This window comes from Phaethon lepturus, unplaced genomic scaffold, assembly GCF_000687285.1.
Source record: "Phaethon lepturus isolate BGI_N335 unplaced genomic scaffold, ASM68728v1 scaffold555, whole genome shotgun sequence".
In the NCBI taxonomy this organism is placed as follows: domain Eukaryota; kingdom Metazoa; phylum Chordata; class Aves; order Phaethontiformes; family Phaethontidae; genus Phaethon; species Phaethon lepturus.
The window spans coordinates 2,362-28,988 of NW_010538199.1; the positions used below are offsets into that span (position 1 = coordinate 2,362).

Here is a 26,627-nt window from a genome sequence, read left to right on the forward strand (position 1 = left end):
CAGGTAATTGTAGAGAGCGATAAGGTCTCCCCTCAGCCTCCTCTTCTCCAGACTAAACAACCTCAGTTCCCTCAGCCGTTCCTCATAAGAGTTGTGCTCCAGACCCCTCACCAGCTTCGTTGCCCTTCTCTGGACACGCTCCAGCACCTCAATGTCCTTCTTGTACTGAGTGCGGCCTCACCAGTGTCGTGTACAAGGGCACAGTCATTTCCCTACTCCTGCTGGCCACACTAGTTCTGATACAGGCCAGGATGCTGTTGGCCTTCTTGGCCACCTGGGCATACTACTGTTAACCAGCACTTCCAGGTCCTTTTCCACCGGGCAGCTCTCCAGCCACTCCTCCCCAAGCCTGTAGCGTTGCATGGGGTTGTTGTGGCCCAAGTGCAGGACCCTGCACTTGGCCTTGTTAAACCTCATACAGTTGACCTCGGCCCATTGATCCAGCCTGTCCAGATCCCTCTGCAGAGCCCTCCTACCCTCCAGCAGATCAACACTCCATCAGTCCTCTGATGAACACATAAAGTCATGTTAAATTCAAGACACTGACAAAACTGGCATAGATTTCTTAAGCTGGAACCCCAAATTAGCTTTAATTTTAGTTTTTGCTAGTGTTCTCATTCACCTGTATTGAATTTCCCAAGATGAATTTTTTTGCGGGGAGTGAAAATAACAGATACTTATAAAGGACACATGCAAGGAACTGACAGTGCAAGCTGTCTGTATTCAGTGTAGTGATGTGATTGTATATGATGCACTGTTTGGGAACCCTGAAACAATATGACAACAATAAAAGGAATTACTGAGTAGTTGATCAGTGAAAACAGTGAATGAGGTTGTGGAGGAGGTTGTAGGGGAGGACTTGTGGAATTGTTTGTGTAAATACAGGCAGGCTGAACTTTTCTTTTTTTCCAGTAGACAAGTAACTTCTAGCTGTCTAGCTTCTGACATGTATCGAATGTATCACTTGATTCTGTGGGGTTTTTTTATTGCCGTCTAATGTTTTGAGATTTCCCCCACACCCCATAAGCTTGCTGGATGTGCGACAGAATCCAAAACTAAGTGGGTGTCTTGTCAGTGAGGAATTTACTTAAGTTTTGTTTCTGGAATGCTCTAGCGAAGAAGAACTTGAAGTTGTTTTCCCAAATGGAGATGAATTAAAAAAGAAATATAGCAGATCTGGTAGCATTGCTGTTGCTGAGGTGATAGGAATGTTATTATAAAAAGTAAAATTCAGGTCTTCAGAGTATAATAGTAAATCATCTTTGTGAAGGGTTTAAGATGTGTGGAATAGGAGCCTGTATTTTAGGCTCAGGAGTGGACACTAAGAATATTCCAAAAGATTCTGAAGAAGTAGAAGCCATTTTTGGAAGTGTTTTTACTGGGAACTTTTCTTAATCCAAAAACTTCAATAAGCTCTGCTTTTAACCTCCCTAGGAAATTGCAGCTCTCCTGGAGGTACTATGATAGCTGTAAGAAAGAATTTATACTCTCACCTATTTTACTGTAGTGCCTTGTTATTTCCTGGCTGATCAATCTGAGTTTGGAACATTATCTGTTAGTACAGCTCTGTTGGCTTCTTACATACTGTGAGATGACAGCCTGATTATCTGAAAGACTGTTTCTGGATTGCAGACTTTGTATAGAAAACTGATAATCTTTACTTCAATAACTTAAATTTGGGAGCCCAAATTTTTTTTTTTCTTAATGTGGACATACTCCATAATTTTGATAAATTTGTGTGTCTTTCAGTGTTTGCTGCTCTGTAACTTGGAGTGAGAACTCCGAATATTTCAGATAACAAGTAATGATCTGTTCTATGTATTCTATACTGAAAAGAATAGGAAATTCATTCATCACCTGCTTTAATGCTCGTTTTGTGGTGCTCTAATTTTCGCTATGAAAAGTACAAGCATCACTGCTTATTTTGAAGATTTGTGTGTGATGCCTTCTTTATTGGTTATCTTCCTTGTCTTCTCAGTCTAATACCTCTTTCCTACTTTCTTACTGGCAAATAATTTTACCTTTTCTTATAGCTGAAAATACACATTCTAGGTTGTTTTTGTATTTCTTTTTTCTGTGTTTGGAGAGTGCTTTCATTTATACCGTAAGCATAGTTGTTCCCCTCCTCCTTAAGTAGGGCAGGACTGCTGGAAAGGCTATGTGACATAGTATGGAGTAGAGGTGGTGATCTGAGTGTCTTTGTTATCTAGTACAAATTGACAATAAGAAATTTTTCTGTACAAGTTCTTTGTTCTTCTTAATAATTCTGAAACTTCCATGAGCAGTCTTTATATAGCTTTGGAATTTTATAGTAGCATAATATGTTGAACACCAATTGCCTTGACTTCTTCTGGGCATTACAGATCAATCTGGCATTCATTTGGCATCGAAAGAATGATTTAGACTACCTTACAGGAGAACATAATCAGAAGTCACAAGTCTTGTTACTACCCAAAGATGAAGGCAAAGCTGAATCGATAGACAATCTGTAGCACGTTCTGTTTATTACATCTTGGCACTTAAAATATTTGGCTTTATAGCCTCTTTTAGCTTATGCAGTTAAATTACTCTATGAAGTTGCAAGTAACAGAAAATACATACGGAACTTGTAGACTAGCACGAAACTTAAATTTAATCAGTGAATATATGTATGAATGTTGCATTTAAGTTAAAATGTATGACATAGTGTTTGACCGTTATTGTTGTAATTGCAGCCAAGAGGCAACAGAAAACATGGTGCATCATTTATCATTACTAGAGCAATTACAGGTAAATATGACTTGTTCTTATATTCATGACTCATAAAAATGATGTGTGGATTGCTTATGTTTACAATTTCTGTACTTTAGCGTGGCTAGTATAATGGAAATAGGGTGCAGGATGTGTTTTCAGGAAGATGTTTTCTGATTATCAATATTGCTATGTTATTTTTATGTAATTTTTATGAGCTTTCTTGTCTCTGTTAGCTTATTGGGACAAACTAATAAACCATACATCTCAGAAGTTTAGAAGCTCTGTTGTGTTTTGCAAAATGTTGAGGTTTTTTCTCTACCAGGTCTTGCACTGGGCTGTTTGCTAGTTATACAGTTCTATAAGGAAGCTGTACATTCTGATTACGTTACATTGCCATTCAACACTTGGTTTATGCAGTAACTGAATTGCATTTTCAAGAATTTCTCTTAGAATTTCCAGAAATGTGTAGTGATTTTTTTTTTGATCAGCTGTTTGCATTTACTCTAATACACTAATTCATTGGCCAAGGATAGAGGGTTATTTCCCTTAATACCTTTTACTTCTGTGAGAATTTCTGTGATTCTGTGTTCAGTAAGCTGGAGAGTGTTTTAAAACAGCTAGAGGTATAATTTTTACCGCTCTTTCCATTGTAGGTCCTGCACTGTTTTTGCTTCGATACATCTGGTACAGGTAGGTTTGATGAAAATAGTGCTTAATCTTTTGATTTGTAATATTTTTATAGCTTTTTGATTTGATGGAAAGTTACTTTTAATGAGAGTAAAATTGAACACTTGTTTAGAATATTGTCTAAGCAATGCTTTGAATATTCTCTTTTCATAACTTTAAGTTGTAATCACTTGAGTTGCAGCTGAAGCCTGTCTAGGAAAGAGCTGGTGTATACTAGTCTGACTTCTTGCTTTTATCGGAAACCAAGTAAACTTTCAATGGGATCATCATCTTTCACAAAACATGTATTTGTTCTGCCCACTCCCAACTGAGATATTGCAAGTGAAGTAGTCTTTTTCTTAAGCTTCAATGACAGGTATGATGGCATGGCAGGATTTGCTTCCTTTGGAGTAATAATTTATATTTTTTTTTTTTTGACAATTCAAACTGTCTTACAAAAAACTTGGTAACTAGTTGAGCAACACTCATGCCATTTATAAAATTAACTTCATATTCAAAAGGCACTTAAATGGTCCCAGAAACATATTGGGGTTAATACAGCGTTCCTGGAGAATTTCAGCTCTATGGTTATAGTACTCTGTTGATGCACTTGGGAGGTTTGAAGATGTCAGTTCTCCCTTTTTGGGGGTATTCTGGTGGTTTTGAGATACATGGAAAGGGACATTCATGTGGCTCCCTGTGAAACAATACCATACTTGAATTCAGCAGGCGGTGCTGTTTTCCCTATTGCTGGTGTTCCACTTTATTATGTGGGTCCCCCTCCTTTTTTTTTTTTTTTTTTTTTTTTTGGAAGGGGTGGTGGTGTTTATAGGCTCCATACCATCATATAAGGCTAGTTGCAGAATTAACTTATTTTTCTTCCTTCCCCCGCCAGTAGTCATATTTAAAGTCTGATTTCTAGGTTTTATAACTGATTCTAGTTGCTATTTTTATGTATGTAATAAAAACATTTGGGAGGGAGCTTGGGAGGCCTCTAGTTTAAAGTCCTGCCAAAAGCAGGGAGAACATCGAATTCAGTCTAGGTTCCTTAGGGCTCTGTCCAGCTAGGTCTTGAAAAACTTAAAGGATGGAGACCCCAAAGACTCTCTGGGCAGGCTGTTCCAGTGCCTGACTGTCTTCGTGGTGAAGAATTGCTTATATCACCTTGGAACCTCCTCTGTTTTAGAATCATAGAATCATTTAGGTTGGAAAAGATCTTTAAGATCGAGTCCAGCTGTTAACCTAACACTGTTTCTTGTGCTTCTGCCATGCACCTCAGTGGCTCCCATCTTCATGGTAACCTCCTAGGTATCAGAGAGCTACTGTTTGGTCTCCCTGAAGCCTTCCATTCTCCAGGCTAAACAAGTACAATTCCATCAGCATCTCCTTGTAGGGCAAGTGCTCCAGTCCCCTGACCATCTTGGTGGCCCTCTAGTTTATTGCTGGTGTTCTTGTAATGGGGGGCCCAGAACTGAGTGGAGTATAACGAGTTAGGAGTAAATAATCCGTTCTCTTAACATGTGGTTTTGTTTCATTAATACAAACAAGGATGTTGTTAGTCTTCATCATGTTGCAGGGTGCAGTGCTGAGTCATGTTTAGTTGCGAAAACCTCACAGGTGATTGATGGTTGCCTCAAAGCTAAGTCGTCTGGCAGGTGTATCTTGAGTACTGCTTTTGTTAGGTGTATGTTCTGATTTAGCCTAATGTTTTTGTTATTTCAGCCCTGCCAAGTTTTCTCTGCCCACTGGACTGGTTCGTCTGGTTAGTAAGCAGATCAACTGGCACCTAGTACTTGCAAGGTAACCAGCTTACATGCTTTTCCATTTTTGGCAGTAGTGAATGTATTAATGCTTCCGCTGCTTCCCTGGCCGTCCCCATTAGTAACATTTCTGAGTTAATATTGTGCTAAAGTCATGTTATTCTTTTTAGTCAAGAGAAATGCTGGAGGCTTTGACAGGTAGCCTTGGGAGAGAAAGGCCAGTCTGCTACCTAGGGGATTCCACGCTACTTCCCTTCATTTGACGCGCCTCTCGCTCAGCTCTGAATGTCTGTCTAGCTTTTGAGGCAAAGTGGCTTGCAGTGCAATCGTTCTCAAACTCAAGTCCTGCATTTGATCGGTTAAAGACCTATAACTTGGCAGGATATGTTGCTTATTTTAATGTTTCTGGAATGTGGATGCATACCATGAAGACATGTCTGTTATTGTACATGTAGACAAGAAGCAAGAGTTCCAAGGCTAGAACCAGCTGTTCTGTAGTAATTCTGAGATCAATGAGATTTTCTGGACACATTTATGCTTATTTTTAAAAGCTGGTGAGATCACTCGCTTTAAAAAAAAATCATAAATATGTACAGAAAAATGGTTCAATGATATGAAAGAAGTATGGAATGTTTTATTTTATTATGTATTACTGCTGAATATGATCAGTGGTTCAGCAAGCACTCTGTACTGTTGAGAGAGATGATGATTCATTGAGGGAAGTGATGACCCCGTTTGATGCACAGCATGCCAGTTGCAATGTTACGTGTTAGGTACAAAGACAGGAGACCTGCTCCGAAGGAGACAGTGTAACTTACTGAAGTATGATACTTGTTTATTCCAGATAAAGCAATACATAGTTTTAGATATTGCTGTTATAAAATTATCCATGAACAACAACTAATTCTGACCTTCCCTGCAGCAAGATTTTAGACGTTGTTTTTGTTTTCTTAGTGTTACTAGAAAAGAGCTACAGATACATTTTAGTGACGTGAAGGGGATCTTGTTATAGCACTGGTTCTTTGGGGTTTTTTTTTGCATAAAAATTGGTATTTCCCAATTTGTTTTGATTTATGAAAGAGGAAATTTATATCTAACCTTGCAGAAAAGTACCTAGAACTCTGATGTGCATTCTGTAAGGACTGGACTTTAAATGAACTTTCACACCTGTATTTTTCTCTTTCAGCAATGGCAAATTGTTGGCAGTTGTTCAAGACCAATGTGTAGAAATCAGGTAACTTAGTATTATCTGTTGCTTCACAACACACCACACACCAACAGCTGTGGTGTTCTGAGAAAGTGTGTCCAGTTATTTAATAACTGTACTTTTAAAGATTTTCTTGGGGGCGTTCTTTTGAATATTATCTATTGTGCAAGTAATCTATGTAATAATCTTAAAATATTTTATGACCTGGAAGGTAGAAGCCTTCTATTTCTTCTTAGTTCTTGGCCATTCCCCATTTAAACCGCTCCCCCCCAGTTATAAATGTTGTGGGTAAATTTATATTAAGTATCAATCAAGATACTTCAAAATACTAATCCTAAATCATGATCTTTCTAACCTTTGTCTTTCTGTTCCCCCTGGAAAGTCACCCTAATAAATGGGACAAGGAGCTAGTATTCTGCCTCTCTGTAGAGTAGCTGGCATGTATAATACCTCACCTTATTTTACAAGTAGTGTGAATTGCCGTAAAGACTGCTTTCCCTTTTTCTTCTGCTCTGTAACAAGCAACTCTCCTTTGCCAGTTCAAGAACACATTTAGCTGTAGAACGGATCTTGATTGAGTGTGTTTACTTGCTTCACAAAAATGCATTTGCTAGAAGGTCAGACCTTCTATTTATATGTAAAAGAAGCAAGTGTATGAAAATTGTTCAATCAGAAGTGGTGTGAACACCATAAATGTCAGCTTATAGACTATAAAATAAATCTTGTGTTTCAACTGTATTAATGTAACTATATTCTTGCATTGTTTCTAAAATTGTAACCTAGAGAATATTGACTAAGTTTTTTTTTTTTTCCCTAAAGTTACATGCTGAAGTTCTGAAATGCTACTATCCTATTTTGAACAGCATTACTACTAAATAAGGGATATTAATATTTATGTTTTGGGAGGAGGGTTTCTAAAATACTGCTGTTAGGTACTGTAGCTGCCTAAGGGTGGAAGCTACTGTCTGCCTCTTTTGAACAAGTAGTTCAATACACGCAGGCCTTTGAATTGTGCATGTAGAATATTTTTACAGTGTTCTGTTTATTCTCGAAAATTGAATAGTGTTTTTTTCTTATGTAAATCCATATGAGTCTCTTTCTGCAGGTCTGCAAAAGATGACTTTGGATCCATAGTTGGAAAATGTCAAGGTATACAACATGACGACCTTTACATCATTACTTGGTGTCATCATTGTTTATTATTCATGAATTGCTAACTGGTGGTGTTGGTTTACTTTAACGGTAATTTTGTAACCTCTTAAAAGCATCGAGAAGAATCTCTTAATAATTTTGCTTTGTGACTAGCTCCATTACCCTGCCTTCCTCTCTTCTTTTCATGATGATTAAAATAAAAAAACTAAATCTGAAATGAAATGGTAGTTAAAATTAATAGGTTTGGTGTAGCATACGACATAGCAGGTGTTGGAGGTGGTGTGGTTTTTTTTTTCTCTCTCCTCTGAGATAAGCTTGTAATGATGGTAGGCACCCTGGATTTTTTGATGCACTTAACTTTTTGTTCGTTTAAGGGATTATATTTATATTTAAATTTAACTTTCTTCCTTTTTCATAGTGCCAAAGGATCCTAACCCTCAATGGAGACGAGTGGCATGGAGTCATGATTGTACGTTACTTGCTTATGCTGAAAGCATTGGAACAGTGAGAGTGTTTGACCTAATGGGTAGTGAGCTTTTGGTCATTTCACCAGTAAGTGCTCTCTTAGATTACATATGAATTATAGTAGAACTTTTTGTAAGGATAGAGGGTAATTTCCACTCACTGGCCTTCTTTTAATCACGGCTTACTTTTGGTATGTAAGCTTGCAGTATGAATACCATGCACAAATGTATCATGAAGTGTTTATCATATGATGTATATATTATAAACTTAAGTCATGTGTACCACTTGCAAAGCATATCTTTTGTGGTGTTGTAGCTAGTCAGAATCTTCATCTTTCTTTTCTTAGAGTTGTGGTAGATCTGCAGGTACATCAGATTGTGAAAGTATAGAGTCACCTAATTAGTATGTGTGCAAACAGTTACAATTTGTAGTAGTAGATTACAAATTTGCAGTTTATATGCAGAATCACTTATAAATCAAGACATATTGCTGATAGAACAATATGAGTATTTTTTTTTTCTTGGTATGAGAATACATAATTGCTGTTAGCTTGCCCCATGCAATATGTTTTATATTTTGCATATTCAAAGGCTGTATTAAACTAATTTGGGAAGGTGGCTCAAGTGTATTTCATTAGTATATTGTCTTTGCAAACTTTATAGTAATAAGATTTCTTTAAAATCAAGATAAAAGGAAATGTATTTTGTTACTAATATAAACTATGAAACTTTATTTTTTTTAATACATTTTTATACAACATAGTAAATTTAACTTCCTAGTTCTTTCAGTAATGAAGACTCTCTCTCTCTCTCTCCCCCCCCCCCTTTTTTTTTTTTTTTAATTAAAATCCACCTTCTTTCTCAATTTATGTCTGCATTTTTGGGTAAAGACAGCAAGTTTTCCAGGAGATCTGAGTTACGCTATTGCTGGATTGATCTTTCTAGAATACAAAGCAAGTGCCCAATGGTCAGCCGAACTGCTTGTCGTTAATTATCGTGGAGAATTGAGAAGTTATCTTGTGAGGTAAGCGTAAATTTTGACTTGCTTTGAGAAGACACAGTGAACTTCAAAAGAATTCTTTAAAAAGTGGAAAGAAAATGTATCTGAAAGAATGTATATTTTTTTCCCCCCCATACTTAGTGTTGGAACAAATCAAAGCTTTCAAGAAAGTCATAGTTTCAACTTTAGCAGCCATTATGCCCATGGAATAACTACTGTCATTTATCATCCTGGTCACAGGTAAGTGTTCTGTTTGCTACCTGCCAATAATATAAAAATGATGAGCAAAAATAGCAAAATAAACACTGGAGTGTGTTGGATAAGGAGGGAAGAAAAAAAAATCTATTTTAATATTGATATTTAGTGAATCAGTAATAACAGGTCATGTATCGTTGTACCTATGAAAGAAGCCCTAGTTGGTGATCTCACTTTACTATTGGAATAATGAACATCAATTTGTGTACTTTACTGTTTGAGTACCTTGCATAAGCAGCATTTTTTAGAATGTCAGGAGTAGCTTCAAAAGACGTTTCTGAATTTGATTGGGTAAAGGGTGATGTATGCGTTTGTCTGTTTGTTTTTTTTCTGCCTGATTTGATTTCTGGACTTGCTGGCCAGGCTGTTTTCTCTGGTGTTCCGACTGGAACTGCCAGGTTTTGGTATTTGGAGTAGTCTTGTGATGTGTTGTCTCGATTACTAATGTGTTGGGTACAGGTATGAGACTAGAAAGAAGGAGTAACTGACTGCCTGCTCTTGCACCAGATGAAATTGGAATAGGTCTTGGTTAGCCAATTACTTATGTTAAAAATGTGTCTGCCTTTTTAATGTCTACTTGTTATATAGCAAGATAAACTCAACAACTTATTTTTCTATTTCCCTTCAGTTGTAGGAACTAAACTTCCTTCTAGATATTTTTCTTCTATTAGATCTACTAGGATTGAATTTGTCAGTGCAGTATGTTATATCACCGTATTGTTTTGAATTGGGCTTGGCTGTAGAATACCAGAAGAAACTCACTGTTTAAAAACTTGTTCTCATTCTTCCGTGTTAAGTGAGCTGCCCTAGCTATCTTAGGAAAAAAATGGTTATTAATGAGAAGTAATTGTTCTTCTAGTGTATTACTTTGAGAGATTAATTTTGAGTATGACTTCTTTCTGCCTAGTTCATATCTAATAATTCCACATAATTAGTACTCAGTATACTAAATCTAGAGTTTTGAGGTAATAAGTGTGGGTTATGGAGCTTTGGTAGTGCTATCTAACCAGACAACAGAACCTACTCATTCTTTCCTTTGATCAGACCAAGGTTGATGGTTCTTGACACTTGTTTCCAAAGTTGTCTTTTCTGTTCCTGATGTTAGGAAGTAGATTGATTATAACAGTGAGTGTTGCAAAGAATATTGGTTAATAATATTCAAAGTATGGTCAAATAATTATTCTGACAGTTATAGATGGATGTTCTTGCTTCTAATTTTTGGTGTGTTTCTGAGTAAATTATGTCAAAACTGAGAAACACACTGATGAATCCATTAACAAGAAAATACGTAGACCATCAGCTGGTGTAGTCATCAGCCAAAATAGTATGGACATTGCTTTGTGTGTGCTAATAGCAACTTCTTCCCATAGAGGTTTAAAAGAAGGAGGGTGGGAGAGAAGGCAAAAATTTCAGGTTTTCTTTCCTTCAACCTCCAAGGGAAGTAATAGCTTTGTTTTTCCTACTATTCTTATAATAGCTGAGGTTAATGTTTTTAAAACTTGATATTAGTGTGATGTAAAAGAGCAGGACACAATCCTGGTTTTGTGCTTAGAACAGTTTATTCAGAATATTAGTAATTATAGTTATCTTTTTATGGAAGCTTATGGTTGGCGTATTTTTTTGTTGTTGTCTACATTCCATGTATTTTTATGGAGAGAAATGCCCTTCCCTTAACGTGAAAAGATGTGGTTATATCTGCTGCTGAAGTAATAAGTTTGTGTAGTGTGTATGGCATACACATTCAGGAATTACTTGTTTTTCTCAGGAAATATTATGACTCATTCCATGAAAATAAAAATAGTCAGGTGGAGTCCTCTGTGATTGTGTGTAGCCAGTTGACTTGCTTAGCAGAGTTGAAAAATTGATACTTGAAAGAATGCACAATTGGATGAAATGGAAAGCAGAAAGAACCGATGTTTTGCGCTTCATGTAGGCAAGTTTTTCTGTTATGAATTTACTCTGTGGTAGAAAACTTCTAAATTTGACATTGGAGAACTCTAAATTCCTAATCAGTCTTTTGCTGAAATTGTCTTGTTATCCAAAAAAACCCAGAAGGAGTTGAAGGGAGGCTGTTTTCTTCAATTGTGCATTGAAGAAAATTGTAGATACATATGAACACTTCCAAGTTTTGTTTTTCAATAATGTGAACTTTGATCACTTAACATAAGTTCAACTTTGTCACTTTGTGCTTTCTTGCATTTCATTTAGTTTTAGATGGTGAGGTTATACTGGTCTGTCTCCAGTGCTTGTAAGACTTTACTTGCTGCACTCTATATTACTATGTATTTGCTCATTACCTATTACAGTGCAATACAATAGCACTTAAGAACTTAATACACTTAATTTTTTCAACTAGATGTATGATAATTGCAAAGAGAACATGTCAGTCGGGAATGTATCTGAATCTGTAGGAGAACTTGAAACAATAGCTTTGGGAAAAAGTCTAATAATGAGTTTCATTGCTGCTGGAAAGTGTCATATACCTTAATTTAGCTGCCTAATGTTGGTGTTCTCATGTGATCCAGCCTTCATCTATGATGGAATTTATGGTGCACTTTAGTTGACAAAACTTAGATGCCTGCTTCAGAGTGAGCTCTCTGTAGGCTCTAATGGAATGTTCAACACCTGCTTATTTTGTATATCTTATTCTGGAGCTCCATATCTTACTTTAGGGTTATCAGCACTTGCTACAGAAAATGCCTGATATTAGAGCCCAGAATTTGTGATGATTATAGCAGATGAAGGTTTTTAAATTCAGTTGGAATTTGCTTGTTGTACCAAAATTGATGAGTGAAGAATTGTGTAGAAGTATCAAGTTTTTCTTGGATGCCTCAATTGAACCTGCTGTTCTTGAAACCAGTATTATACTAGTTATCTTGAGCCCAGATTCATAGAAAATTTTGAAACAGAGTACGGTTGAGGTATTGCAAGGGCAGACTTTTTTTTAAGACTGGAGGAAACTCTGGAGATAATCTAATCTATTCCCCTTCACAGCAGGGTCAACCAGAGCAGATTTCTTGGAGCCGCATCCCTGCAGTCCAAGACCTGCACATCTGTATCATCCCTTAGGATCATGGTCTGTGTCAAGGCCTCTGATGTGCTGGAGTGGCTGCTCCAGCGGGTGCTGGGGACTGAGCCTGGTGGTGCATCACCACAGTTGCTCAGGAGTATGTACAGAGAGACTTTCTGGCCATCATTTTCATAATTTTCTGCAACCTGCTGCACAAAATACTGCATTTGTTGGTTGTGCTCTAGGCCTGGCACTTACAGAGGTCTTTTTCTAGGACATGTAAGGATTCCTTACTAATCAGGAGTCGGCTGCAACAAAAGCTCAAAGCACTCTTTGATCATGAACATCTGTCAGACCTTGTCAAAAGCTTCTAAAGCTTGCTAGCTAGCTTTTCCTGGCGATGGCAGGCATGGTGAAGTTCCTCAGAGCCTTCCCAGGAGTCCTCTGATGATCCCAGACGTATGTAGAAGATTAAGAGGATCTAGAAATGGAGACCAGAAACTGCTGCACAAACTGCTGCATGCTAGCGGTGCTCTGTGTAGAAAATGTATGCAAGAATAAACATTAAAGATTCTAACATTTTAGGTACTAAAGTATGTTGCATTGATCTTGATGTCCATAACAGTGTGATAGACAAAACTTTTCCTTCTAGGGAGTTACTGTCAAGCATCATATGTTAAGTTAATGTTGCTTTGTGACTCATCTGGAGAGGCATAAAACTACAGCTGATACGATGTGATTTAGGAACCCAAGTATTTGGCTAGGAAAAGTAGTTTTTTACATTACTGGGACAAAAAAAGTGATTGGCATGATGTCTTCTTCAGACTGAGACTAACTTAGAAAAGTAAACAGGAAAAAAATCCCTCTCCTGTTGCTGCTCCCAGTCTCCCTGTCAACTTGTTGTTTTGGAGTCATCGCCTGTCTGGTCCTGAAAAAATAATTGGTAAACGAGGCCAGATCTTTGCTGAGGCTCTCAGGAGTACCTTTCATTTTCTTTTGATGCCAGTTGTGTTATTCATCTTAATAGTTTCTGCCCCTGCTGTTGCATTTTGCTCTCTGAAAAGCTTTTAAAAATTATAAGTACTTTCTGCCATGATGAATTTCTCTGCAGTCCTGGGAGAAGGCTTTTTGTCTTGAGGTTGTGTGTTTTGTGTGTGTCTAAACTGGTATGACATCTTCATTCCAGTTGTCACTGAGTTTCATTTATCCTAAAAGATACTTCTGAATTATAAATATGATGCACTGTATGTGACAGTTTTTCTGAAATGTCTTTGAAAAGATTTATCTTGATGGAGTTTTTGAGAGCTAGTTCAGGCAGTTTTGGAGCTACTGCTGTCACAGTTATTGACAATTCTTCTCTTGGTCTTTGTGCTACTATTTGTCTCGTAGTCACCTCTGGCACCATGCGGTCAATTGGAATTGAGTTTTAGTCACTGCTGCTGTTGAGATTTTTAATTCAGGGGCATATTGCAATGGAAGTTGGAGCTTATGGAAGAATTTAGGTGCCTATGGATGGATAAGACTATAGATACATTAATCTTCCAGAGGATTGTGCCAGCTGTCCTTTGGTTATTAGGAATTCACAGCTGTGTTGTAGCGATTTCATGAAGTTCTTGTTTACTGATTTTTAATTTTTTCTTTGTAAAGCTTTCCTCAGGAAAGGCTGTGAAAGAGACGCATCAAACTTACTTTCTGTGCTAAAAAAAGTTAGGAAATTGGTCAATTTATGTGTAATGGTCTGTGCAATGTTGATCTTGCCAACATCTTCCAGAGTTTCAAGATGAGATTTCATGATGTTAGACTGTGTGCTCAGATGTTTGAGTACCCAAACAAGTTTATTCTTGCTGGCTAAAATGGACATAAACTGCATCTTGTACAACGGGCTAGATCGAGTATTTTGTCCTAAAACCTTTTGGTGCTGTTACAAGGAATTTCATGTGGTATGCTATGTGTCTGATGAAAGCTTGGGATTTTTAAGGGTTTTGGGGTGGGGTGGGGTGTGTTGGTTTTTGTGGTGGTTTGTTTTTTTTTTTTTTTTGGGTAGAGGTATGTGTTGCATGATATTTGAAAACTTCCTTGTTTTTTACTGAAGTTCCTCCGAAGAACTATGTAGCATGTCTAAAAAATGGCTTTTTATGAGTTGGGGGCAGCTCTTAGTTCTTTGATCAATGGCAGTGTGTCAGGCTTCTCTGACAGAATGATTGTGGGCAGAGGAAAGCTGCAGAACAGAAACATCGGGGAGAAGGAAAGCAAAACATACGCAGAAAGGAAACAAATGGCTTATTAATTGTATGACACTGTTGTGGTTTAACCCCAGTGGGCAATTAAGCACTAGGCAGCTGCTTGCTCCCCCCACAGTGGGATGGGGGAGAGAATTAATACGCAGAAAGGAAACAAATGGCTTATTAACTGTATGACACTGTCGTGGTTTAACCCCAGTGGGCAATTAAACACTAGGCAGCTGCTCGCTCCCCCCACAGTGGGATGGGGGAGAGAATTGGAAAGGTAGAAGTGAGAAAACTCATGGGTTGAGGTAAAGACAGTTTAACAGGTAAAGCAAAAGCTGTGCACACAAGCAAAGCAAAACAAGGAATTCATTCCCCACGGGGAGGCAGGGGTTCAGCCATCTCCAGGGAAGCAGAGCTCCGTCACGTGTAACCGTTACTTGCGAAGACAAATGCCATTACTCCAAATGTCCCTCCCTTCCTTATTCTTCATCGCAGCTTTATATGCTGAGCATGACGCCATATGGGATGGAATATCCCTTTGGCCAGCCTGGGTCAGCTGTCCTGGCTGTGTCCCCTCCCAACCTCTTTTGCACCCCCACCCTGCTCGCTGGTGGGGAGGTGTGAGGCACAGAAAAGGCCTTGACCCTGTGTGAGCACTGCTCAGCAATAGTGAAAACATCCCTGTATTATCAACACTGTTTTGAGCACACATCCAAACCACAGCCCTACACCAGCTACCATGAAGAAAATTAACTCTATCCGAGCCAAAACCAGTACACACTTAATCTGTGATATTTTCTTTTCCCAAGTACACGTCCCTCCAGTGATCAGCAGAAAATTTGATACTAAAATATTTTGCGTAGTTCTGAGACCTGTGTTGTTTATTGGTGGCTGTACCCCATGTGTTATTGTTTGCCATGTTCCTGAAGGATTGATGTTCTCTCCAATCCTTGCATGGTTGAAGTAACTTTCTTCTTAAGAGAATAACAAACTGTTCCAGTAGTTTCTAGTATTTGTTGATGCCCCAAAGCTGAATGAAATAAAACTAGTTATGTGCTTCTGCTCATTGCTTCTGTTTTCCTTAATTGTTTGGAAATTAAGCAATGGAATTGCTTAAATACTCTGGTTTTCAATGTCTGCCTTTCATTATTATTATTTTTAACAAACCCCTATAGTCTTTGAGAGTCCTGGTATCAGAGACACCCTCAGATCGAGCTCGTGCTTAGTATGACTTGCAGAACAAAGTACTCTTACTAGTATTTTGGGTTAAAGTGGTTAAACTTGGTAAGTTCCTCTGAATTCCTGTCCAAATATTTATTTGAGAATTGTCCAACCAATTGACCATAATTAACAACCAGTATCAAAACCAAGCAGTTGGTTTTGATGGGAAACTGTTAAAATGTAAAGCAACTTGGATTCATTTAAGATGTAAAGTTTGTCACATAAAAGGCTTAATGAGTCTTATATTACTAGCTTGTTCAGAAAAGAGGTGTGCACTGCAAGAGTTCTTTGGCATTTTAACATTGGGATTGCTGTGCTAACTGAGCAACAGTTGTGTTCTCTGTTTAACAAGTAGTTTTTGTGATGAAGTTTCTTCTGTGACCTACATAATGCTGAAGTACAGTGCTCCCTTGCTGCTGTGTCTGTGTTGGAGTTCTCTCACTGACCGTCTAATGCCATGCTTTGCTAATTGTTGTCATCTTTATAACCTGATTGCTTTGCTAGGTATCTACGGGAAAGATACGATAGGTGAATTTTATGTCTGCTGTTTTTATATGTTATTGCTACAAAAAATTTATGCTGATTACTGAAGAATATGTTTGCTTCCACATGCTACTCAGATTATCAGTTTTAAGGAGTCTGAAATATGATCTGCGCTCCTCATGGTAGATTTCCTTAACTCTGATGGGAATCCGTTTGTTCCTTAAATGATAACATGGTTTATTCTTGGTGTACTACAGCAAGAAACCACTGCGACAGGGATGCTCTGCCTGAAACTTTACATATTCTAAAGTTAAACAGCACCTCCTTAAGGGAGAAGTAATTACCCTTAGCTGTGCTATGCTTTACTTTCTGAGCATAAAAACAATGCAAAATTACCCATTTTCCTGTTAATTATGATGGTTGACTGAGAGTCTACTGCTGTTTTTGTGGAAAATGGTGAAAGTGATTTCTGTTTTGCTGTCTTGGGCAACTCTTGACACCACAAAATAATTAAAACTCATAAGAATCTTAACGGACTGTAAGCATTCCTGGTAGAAGTCATCTTGCTGTATGTGAATAGCATGAGACCTGGGAATGTTAAATAAGTTTTACTGACCTCTTAAAGAGGATTAGATGTGGAAGGAAAATTTTTTTCTTTTTTCTTTCTTTTCCTTCTTTTTTTCTTGCAGTTGATTCTTGCAGGAAATGCTTTGAAACACATTCAGATCATAGCTGAAAGCTATATGAGCATCAGCCACTAGGTGGTAGAGCATTTCAGGAGAAATGCAAACTTTGAAAATTGATGAAGGAGTGTTCTCATGGCTGAACTTCTGGCTTTTTCCAATCTTTGCCTTTTTTGCAGATACTTTACTTTTTGATGGGTTGTTCACTAAAATGATGATTCCAAACAAATTTAGACATCTGTTCTCAAAGTTTTTGTCAAAATAATCATCAGTTAAAAATAAAACTGTTTGTTAATAAGGTGAAAAGGCTTCAAGGGAAAATGTTTTGATACATTTTAGTGGTAATCAGTAATAATTCTAAGAGTTCCCTTAAAATTTTTGAAATATCATCTACTGTGTGTAATGAAATGATTACATACACATTTGGTAGAGTGTCTTTAGAAAACAAAATTGAAAAACCTTGATGCATTTAGTGCTTTAGTAAGAGAAGCATCTTTTGTACCACATCTGAATAAATGGAAGCCTAATGCTTAAAGAGAATGACCAGAATTTTTCATAAGCTTAAGCTGTAATTGTTATCATTCTTTGAGGGTAGGAGAGAAACTGAAACTGTAGCCAGACATACTTTCTTTTAAATTTTGGGAATTATGCCATATTTGGAAAGAGAGATGAGGATGCAGAGGGATAAATGCTACAAATACCAAGTGTTAATCAAGTATTTGTCTGTGAATAAACACCCTGAAGTTTCAAGCTTATTGGGGCTGTTAGGTGTCTTAGTATACTTAGTCTTTTTGTTAATGCAAGCAAACTGCTATAGTTCTCACTTAAGACAATTAAAAGAACATTTATGTGGCAGTATATGAAAACATAATATGTCTTTATATATTTTACAGACTCCTGCTTGTAGGAGGCTGTGAAACAGATGCAGATGGAGTATCTAAAGCAACTGGTTGTGGGATATCTGCTTGGAGGGTTCTGTCAGGCTCTCCCCATTACAAACAAGTCACTAGTTACGAAGATGACATTAGAACAGTAAGTGTGTTTCCCCATTTTATTGGATGAATATTGGATGAATGTTGTCACTGGCAGAATTACCTAACTGGAAGTTCAATAAGAATCTCTTTTTGAAAGAAGAATTTAATGCAATGTTTTGCTATTTTGTAAGCTATGATGTGAACTTCTAAGAAGTTACCTCTTCTCCACCCCCAACATCTGTCTGTTTTTTCTTCTTCTGTAATATGAGTTGAACTTTTAACTTCTTGATTATCACATGTGGTTTAAAAAAAAACAACAAACAAAGCAACAAGAAAGTACATCAAAAAATGTAGTGTGGAAATATACAAACTCCTCAGTTGTGTATTGGGATATGTTTCCTTTCTTTCTTGGAAAAATTCCAGTTATTTTTGTCTTTTTATTATTTCATAACAAAAGCAGCACACCTGAAATAAATGTTTCACTTTAAGTCCTCATTTCTTTTGCTTCTAGTAGAAGTAAATGTTTGATTTGGTAACTACTGTGTGGATAATACTGAAATCAAATTAGAGTATACTGAGATAAATTTCAGTATTTACTCTTATATAGGTATTGCGTAGTATTAAAAGTGAGCTGTTAATTTCATTGCAAATGGGTAAGGCTTTTCTGTGGCATAGAATCATAGAATCATTAAGGCTGTAAAAGACTTTTAAGATCATCAACTGAACACCATCATGCCTACTAAACCATGTCCCAAAGTGCCACGTCTACACATTTTTTGAATACTTCCAGTGCTGCTGACTCTACTGGGCAGCCTGTTCCAAAGGATGATACGTACCGAATGAAATGGGCAAAGTTATAAAAACTACATTTTATTATCCTTGCATTATTGTAAAATAGGCAGTCTTATGGAAGTTTAAAGAACTGCAGAGTTTTTTTAATACTTTAGATACGACGTAGATTTTGGTGTATAAAACAATGTATGAGATTGTATTTCATTGTATGATATGTTTCTGTTTTTCCAGGCACAGAGAAGAGGATTATTAAGGATTATGAATTTAAGATTTTACAGCAGGCGGGGAACAGAACAGGTATTAAGGTCTAGGTCTACCTCAGAAATGTATTTTGCTAACATAATTGTGCATTAATGACTGCCTGATAGACTGATTGAAAGTAGTTTGTAATTTATGCAACATAAGAATTAACGTTTCTATAAAACTTACTAAAAATACCAAGTTTTAGTGTTAGAGTAGCTTGCTGTTTATTTGGCTTTTTTAAAAATCCTGATAGTTCATCTGCTGAAGCTTGAATCCTGAGTTTTCAGCATACTAACAGGAACAGGTCCAGATATGTAGAGTTCAATATTAAATGTAAACTCTTAATAAGAAAGGAAGGTGTAAAAAGCCACCTAGTTACTTGTTAATGAATGTAATGATCATAGCCTGTTAGGTGTATTCTGTATTGGACAAGAAGAGAGTAGATTGTGACGGTGTTTCTCAAGTATATGCCCAAGAGAGAAATAAGAGCAACTCCAAACCCCAGCCTTCTATACTACCCCACTCCTGCTAGAAAACAGACAAAAACCTCCTCACCTTATAGCCCAAAATTTTCATGTAATGTGGGGAAGTAAAATATGAGTGGATTCAAACTAATTATTCATGGCTTAAATAGGGAAGACACAAAGACTTTTTTTACAGTCTGTTACAAGATTTTTTGTTTTTACAGTTTTTACAGTTTTTATTTATGAGATATTTTAGAAACATTTTGCTAAGTAGCTTCAAAGGTTTGTTATGGATCAAACTTCTACTACCACGACACATGTGAACCTCATGAACTGCTGATCAGAATCAACTTGTTCTTAAGAAACATTGGGTATGGGTCTTGCATATTCTTCTCCCCTGAAAGAGTGGATGTTAAATCTTTGAGCGTTATGCTGAGGTATAGGTGTGTACTTTCTCTATTTCCAAGGCTTTGCACACAGTGCTCCTGACTTTCTTCTACATGCCTGAGGAGCTACCCATGCAGTACTGCACCACTTTCTCTCGTCTACTAGTTGTGTGTAGCCTTTGTTTGATTCCTTTATTATCCCCTTTTCCCTCCTTGTAAAAAATTTGTTTTCCCTTCTTTTGCTTTACAAGGAAAGAACAGTAAAGAATCTGTCTACCACTCTCACTGTATCCTTGTGAGAGGAAAAATGGCTGGTCTGAAGTTATATGGACTTTGGAAATGACCTTAATAGATTTTTGGGATGTTTAGGTGACTGGTTAAAAGAAGAAATTGCATGCCTGATTGGAAGGGGAAAACAAATCTTTCCGAATCTCTCACAAGGGTGGAATGGGGAGAGATTTTATTTCCTTCACTGAAAAGATACAAGAGAAGGCTGAAGTAAACTTTTTTTATTTTTTACTGGAAGACTAGTACTGAGTGTAGGTGTACTGAACTTCAACTTCACTGCATTTGCCAGTACTAAATTTACAAAAAAAAGCAGATTGTTATTCTTCCTTCATAGAATCACAGAATCACTAAGGTTGGAAAGGACCTTCAAGATCATCAAGTCCAACCATTAATCCAGCGCCACCATGTCCCCTAGACCATGTCCTGAAGCGCCACATCCACACGTTTCTTGAACACTTGAATGTTTTAATCTGATTTCAGAGATTATTGTTTAAATATATGAGGCATAGTTTATACTTTTAGTGGGAAATTGGCAATGCTGTTAATGTATGACAGGCATGGCAGCTAGAGGACTTGTATATTAGAACTAGCTATATTGGGATTTGATTCTTAGTGTTGCTAACTTAAATCACGCTTATAAAATGTGAAGTGCCAACTTGCTGAGGTTTTCAGTATCTTGTTCTGCAGTTCCCTTAAGTTGACAAGCTATTTACCGAGGCCAATTACCATTGCCAATGGACTGATTAATCTCTATAGATAACAATGCTTGGGTGGTAAATTTGAATGTGTTAATGGCTGCCCAAACATCTAAATTTAACAGCAACAGAATTATCACTTACTGAGTAAATGTTTAACCTGTGTTAAGATCTGTGATGTATACCACTGACCGTTTATCTGAATGGGTTATATATTTTAGCTATATGTTTCTAAGCCCTTTCACAGTCTCTTGTTCTTTGTCCTCTGTGCATGCAACTTGATTTGTAAAGAAAGAAAGAATTGCCATTAGTAAGCATGTACAATTTCTTGGCAAACTATAATAGAGATTTCAGTACTCTAGCTGCTTAAGAATATGACTGGAGAATACTTAAGAATTATACTAAAAAAAATTAATAGTTGGTTTAAAAAAAAGACCTTAATAACGTTCTCCTGTTCAATTAAAAACACATTTTAAAGTTGGATTTAAGTAGTGCTCTCAACAGCTGCAAACCACTGTACAACAGTGTGCAGATTACTTGATCATCATTGTTTCTGTGGCATAGCTAGTACTTAAGACAGCCTAAGAAATAAAATAAAAACAATAAAAAACCCACAAACCCAAACAAACAAACACTAAAAGAATAGTTATCTTCAAATGTTATCTACCACTAATGTGCTGTAGAAGCTCCATTAAAACTTCTTAATCATATGGATGTCTAGTAACTTTTCTGTACTTCATTTATTTTGCAAGGGGGGAGGTGCTGGCTTAAAAATTGATTATCTACAGACTTGGGTAGTTCTAGCATTACCATAGGTTGAATCTTTATTAGAAAGTTTTAAAAAGTGAACTGCACTAACAAAATGGAATTTTATAAACGATATACATTTTGGGAATCTGCATTCTACTGTCTCTCAGTGAAGACTGGACTCTCTGAGAACCTAATGATCTTTCTGAAAACAGAATTTGTGTTGAGGGCAGGGGGAATTAATATAAATTGTATTTTCAGAAACTTAGGCATTGTCAGTGACACTAAGTTTGACTTTAAAATTTGAGTGTATATTTAGAGGCTTTTGTCTCATGGAAATAGTGTATAGATTCAGTTGTAATTGTGTGGGAGTTCATGAATCCTTAAGGAAGTAGTTTGTTTGAAGTACATTTTGCCTTTTCAGATATACCGAGCTGAAGGAGAACTTTGTCAGGGGAATTTTTGTAGCCTTGATGAAGTTTACTTACAGATGTTGAACTGTTTCTTCCATATGGACTTAATCTTAATCACTATTTGCTTGCTTAGTGTATTGTTACCCAGGAGATTCTTAAATTCGGATTCGGTGTCCTGTAATGAACAATGTGCTCCTTCAAGATCTCTTCACCTGTGTATTTCCTGTATGCGTCCCCCTTGGGTGTTTGGTTTTTTGTGGGGTTTTTTTTTTTGGTAACAAACCCAAAAGTTTGCTGCCAGGGAGGAAGAGCTGTACTAAGTTGTGTTTTGGTAACAGTCTTCCTTGGGTGGACCTGAGAGGCAGGACAGTAGAAAACTGAGGCTGCTGTATGTTTTCTCTGAACAGAGAACAACCTACAGTTTTTCCTCCGAGTAGCTCTGCATTGCTACCTGTGGTGTTCTCCTAGGAATGCCACACTTTCAGATTTTATTTGCTGTATAACAATGTGGTACAGAAGTTCACAAGATTTGTTAGTCTTGTGTAGTGTTCTTCCTTTATACAGGTAGTTTTTACTCTTCTATGCCACAATTGATTTTTTTTACCCTTATTCTGACTTTCAACATAGTTTTTTTAAAATTTAAAGCATGTTAAATTTTCAGGATGGAAGATGTACAAATGTTTTTTTTCCTAAAATATAAAAAATAGTTTGGGGTTTTGGGGATTTTTTTTTTTTTCTTTTTTTTTTTTTTGGTGGCTGTTCCTTGATGTGTATGGGTTTTGTTTTGTTGTTTTGTTGTTTGGTTTCTTTTTACTTTGCTGACTTAATATTTGGCAGGATGGAGTTTTCAAGATGAATCTTTCTCCTGATGGAGCTCTTCTGGCAGCTATTCATTTCTCAGGAAAACTGACGATTTGGTCTATTCCATCTCTCAGACAGCAAGGAGAATGGGATCAAACTGATCAGGTAAGAAATATATAGATATTTAGAAACTTGCAGTATATATCTTAATCCTCTGGAGATGCATTTTCCTAGATGAGAGTAGTTCAGCTAACTGTGCTTTAGCTACATACTGTCTTTCCCGTCAACTCCCTATTTTTCAAGAGCCCTATATTTACAATAATCTTTCTATGTTTTAACCGTGAGCCTTAAACTTTAAAATTTAAGAAAAAGAAAAAGTTACGTTGCAGTGAATTTTTCATGAGGCATTTTGGTGCCAAGGGGATAACACTGGTAGAGGTAGGCTGAAATGTTATTTTGAAATGTAAGTGGAGGCCAACACGGGTAACTTAGCTTGAATGATTGAATTCTGCTGGACGTCTAATGTGTTCATCTATCCCTCCCTCAAAATTTACCTTACCTTCTGTCACATAACGCCCCAGAACAGTTTGTTCATCAGATTGGTATTACTAAGTCACATGCTTTCTACAGGAGTTGTTTGCAAAACTAAGTAGAGGAACTTATGTTAGGAATTGCCCAGACACTCGCAAACTTTCATGTGGCTAACCTGAATTTAAACACTGGGAATTTAAAACTAATTAGTTTTCAAAAAAACTTCTAAATAACTAGTACACTGTCTGGGTAAACATAACACTTAATTTTCATGAGGAAAATATATATTCATTTTGAAAAGTGACAAATCTGAAATGATGCACACTAATATGTGAACTATTCTGGTTTTACTCCCATTAATTACTTGACTAATTGTCCTGGTTTTGGCTGTGACAGAGTTAATTTTCTTCTTAATAACTGGTATAGTGCTGAGTTTCAGATTTAGTATGAGAATAATGTTGGTAACACAGTGATGTTTTTAGTTGTTGCTAAGTAGTGCTTGTAGTTGTAATGCTTATACTCAGTCTGCCTTGGCCAGTCTCTCAGAGGACCCTTCTGTGGTGGGGTTGCTGAGGGTTGAAGAACAACAGGTGCCGATCGCTACCACAACAGTGCACCGGCGGCAATATCGCACCAACCGAGACTCCCTGATCCCCATCCCTGAGCTGATTTGTTGGCTGGAGAGCCAAGGAGTGATCAGCAAGACCCGCTCACCCTTTAGCAGTCCCATATGGCCAGTGCAAAAGTTGAAGTGGAGACTGACAGTAGGCTATCGTGGCCTGAATGAAGTCATGCTGACACGGAAACATGGGTGTGGTATTGTGTAGCTTAAGTTTTGGTGGTTCTAGGTAAGCAGTTGGATCTGATTAGGCTGTACTGGCTGTGAAACTGTTCTGTGTCTGGCTGGCATGGAGCTTTTTTTCTTCATAGCAGCCTGTATAGTGCTGGGTTTTGGACTTGTGACCAAAACAGTGTTCATAACACACCAGTGTTTTAGTTACTGCTCAGTAGTGCTTCCACAGCTTCAAGGTCTTCTCTGTTTCTCACTGTTGTTTCCCCAATGAGTAGTTTAGGGGAGTACAATAATCTGGGAGGGGACACAGCCTGGACAGCTGACCCCAACTGGAGAAGGACTATCCGTGCTGTATGACATTGTGATCAAGCAGTAAAAACAGAGCCGCGGGAGGTGTTGGGAACGTAGCCATGGCTTAGCGACTGAGTGGGCACCAGTCCGCTTGTGGGAGATGATGGACGATTGCCTTTGCATCACTTGTTTCTTGTTTGTTCCCCCCCGCCCCCCCTTTCGTTTGCTTACTAAACTGTCTTTCTCTTGACGCGTGGCTGTTCTTGCTTTTGCTGTCCCTATGCTGTCCCACTGGGCAGGGGAGCGAGCAAGCGGCTGTGTGGTGCTCAACTGCTGGCAACCCTCCACAGAAATGTAGTTCCAAGCTTATTTAGGAAAGTACTTTTAAAAAACAAAAAATGAACAAAAGTTGTGCTCCAGTATTGGGAAAAGCATTGTGTGTATATATTCATATCTAGCTAGCTATATCTATTTTTAATGTACGCTTAAGATTTTTGTGAGAATACAGATTTTGCTCAAGGATGTTTACAGTGAATTGTTGTATTTTTTCTTTGTTTTTAACAATAATGAGTATGTATTCCAAAGCTGTTTTCATGACTTTATCATTTAGTGAGGGTGATATACAGGAGTATTCAGTATTTGACAGTTTTCAGAATGGTTTTTATAGGTGAAACTAGTGTCCAAGTATAATGTATATTTTCATAATATGTGCCGTTCCTACTTAATTGTCACCCAAATGTATTTGTTAAATTAACTTAAAGTGGCCTCATGTTTACTTTTAATTAGTAGACCCTTCTCTTTCTATTAAAATACTGCGTCTGAAAATCACTTTCTGCTTGACCCAAAACAGCTTCGGTTGTCTGAGCTGTGCAATCTACCTCTACTTCCCTTGCATTGCAGTTCTACTTCCCTTGTGTTGCAGTTAGGGGCAGGATTACTGTCATATGTATTTCTGCAGTTACCATGTATTCCGATACTACTAAATAAAGTTAAAAAAACCAATATAGCAACAGCCTACTAATTCTAAATGTTGCAGTGCGTCATTAAATAATGCTGCTTCTCTTGTTGCACTAGTCTTGAAAGAGGCTTTATAATTATGAAAATGACCCGAGTACCTGTACCAGGCTGGTACTCAGGAACACTACACGGAGCAAACAGGAGAACTCTTTTGGGGATTCTTCTTTTATATGTTTGCAGTCCTATATATAGACGTGAAAAGCAAACACTTGGTGGGCTTCTGATTGCTGGAGAGCCTTTACTTCAGAAATCTTTAGGATATGATTACTTTTTAATGCTGACTAGGCCAGGTCTGATGGTACTCTTGTTTTCTAATGTGATGTTTTAGGAACCCAGAAGTCTATTTTGCTATGAATTTTTAATTTTTTTTTTTTATTTAACTGTCTGGAGAAAAGTACAATGTCACTACAGCAGCTGTATGTTTTACGTTCAGGAAAAGTTTGAATTTATGGGGAGTGTTTTCACTGAAAAATGAGTGGGTCAGCAATAGAGTAAATAAACAGATTGTCTGTGTTACAAAGATTTGCCTGTATATAATCCTTTTTTTGTCTTGCACTTCTTTGTTTTTTGTTTTTTCAGCCTGGTTATGATGAGATCAACCCAGACTGGAAACTCTCCAGTGAAAAAAGAAAGAAAATAAAAGGTATGTGGTACATGCAGATCATTATTTTATACCATTGTGTAGATAAAAATATTTACACAAATATACAAAGACCTGAAATAGCTTAAATCTCAATTAGAATAGCTGCCAAAACTGTATGTATGATTTGAATTTGTAGCATGGCCTTGCTAAATGGTGTCACGATAGTTTTTTTTTTTTTTTTTTTTTTTTTTTTTTTTTTTTAAAATCCTTTTTTAGAATTTTTTTTTTAGCCATAATCGTAAATAAGATGATACTTCAGTTAGTACAGGACTTCATTTATTATTGATCATGTCATTATGACTCTGCAGAATGCTGAACGTTCAGCAGATGCTTCAGCTTGTATCAGAAGCCACTGCATCATAATATTGTGGGTAACACATTATTAGAGTCCATATCTGAAACCTAAACTTACCTTTACCTTTTATTTCTATGAATGTCTAATAAATCTTGAAAGTTAACATTATTTAAAGATATTAGTTTAAAATTCTAAACCAAAAGGGCTTTGTTTCCTCTTGTCTGGATTTGCCTCGTCAGACACTATTCTTTTCCCAAAGTTCAGGCCACCATGTATGGCCATTTATCACCTGGCTATTGCATGGCTCTGCCAGCAGTGCAGAGAGAATAGCTATTCCACGACCCATTTGCTACTGCTTGTCTACATCTATGTTATTAAAAGATCTCTGTTTC

At 37.1% G+C, this 26,627-nt stretch overlaps 1 protein-coding gene across 1 annotated transcript in view; it reads left to right on the forward strand.

The window, feature by feature from the left end:
- Nucleotides 1–2,714: 2,714 nt before the first annotated feature.
- Nucleotides 2,715–26,627, forward strand: part of NBAS (neuroblastoma amplified sequence) — a gene marked incomplete at both ends in the record, with an annotated part of 125,169 nt that continues 101,256 nt past the window's right edge. Inside the window, 12 exons of the mRNA XM_010286700.1 lie at nt 2,715–2,769; nt 3,387–3,423; nt 5,122–5,199; nt 6,346–6,393; nt 7,472–7,515; nt 7,937–8,074; nt 8,877–9,006; nt 9,124–9,222; nt 17,756–17,894; nt 18,860–18,925; nt 22,702–22,830; nt 25,877–25,940. Of these exons, the coding sequence (XP_010285002.1) occupies nt 2,715–2,769; nt 3,387–3,423; nt 5,122–5,199; nt 6,346–6,393; nt 7,472–7,515; nt 7,937–8,074; nt 8,877–9,006; nt 9,124–9,222; nt 17,756–17,894; nt 18,860–18,925; nt 22,702–22,830; nt 25,877–25,940 (1,027 nt within the window). The remainder of the gene's footprint in view (nt 2,770–3,386; nt 3,424–5,121; nt 5,200–6,345; nt 6,394–7,471; nt 7,516–7,936; nt 8,075–8,876; nt 9,007–9,123; nt 9,223–17,755; nt 17,895–18,859; nt 18,926–22,701; nt 22,831–25,876; nt 25,941–26,627) is intronic.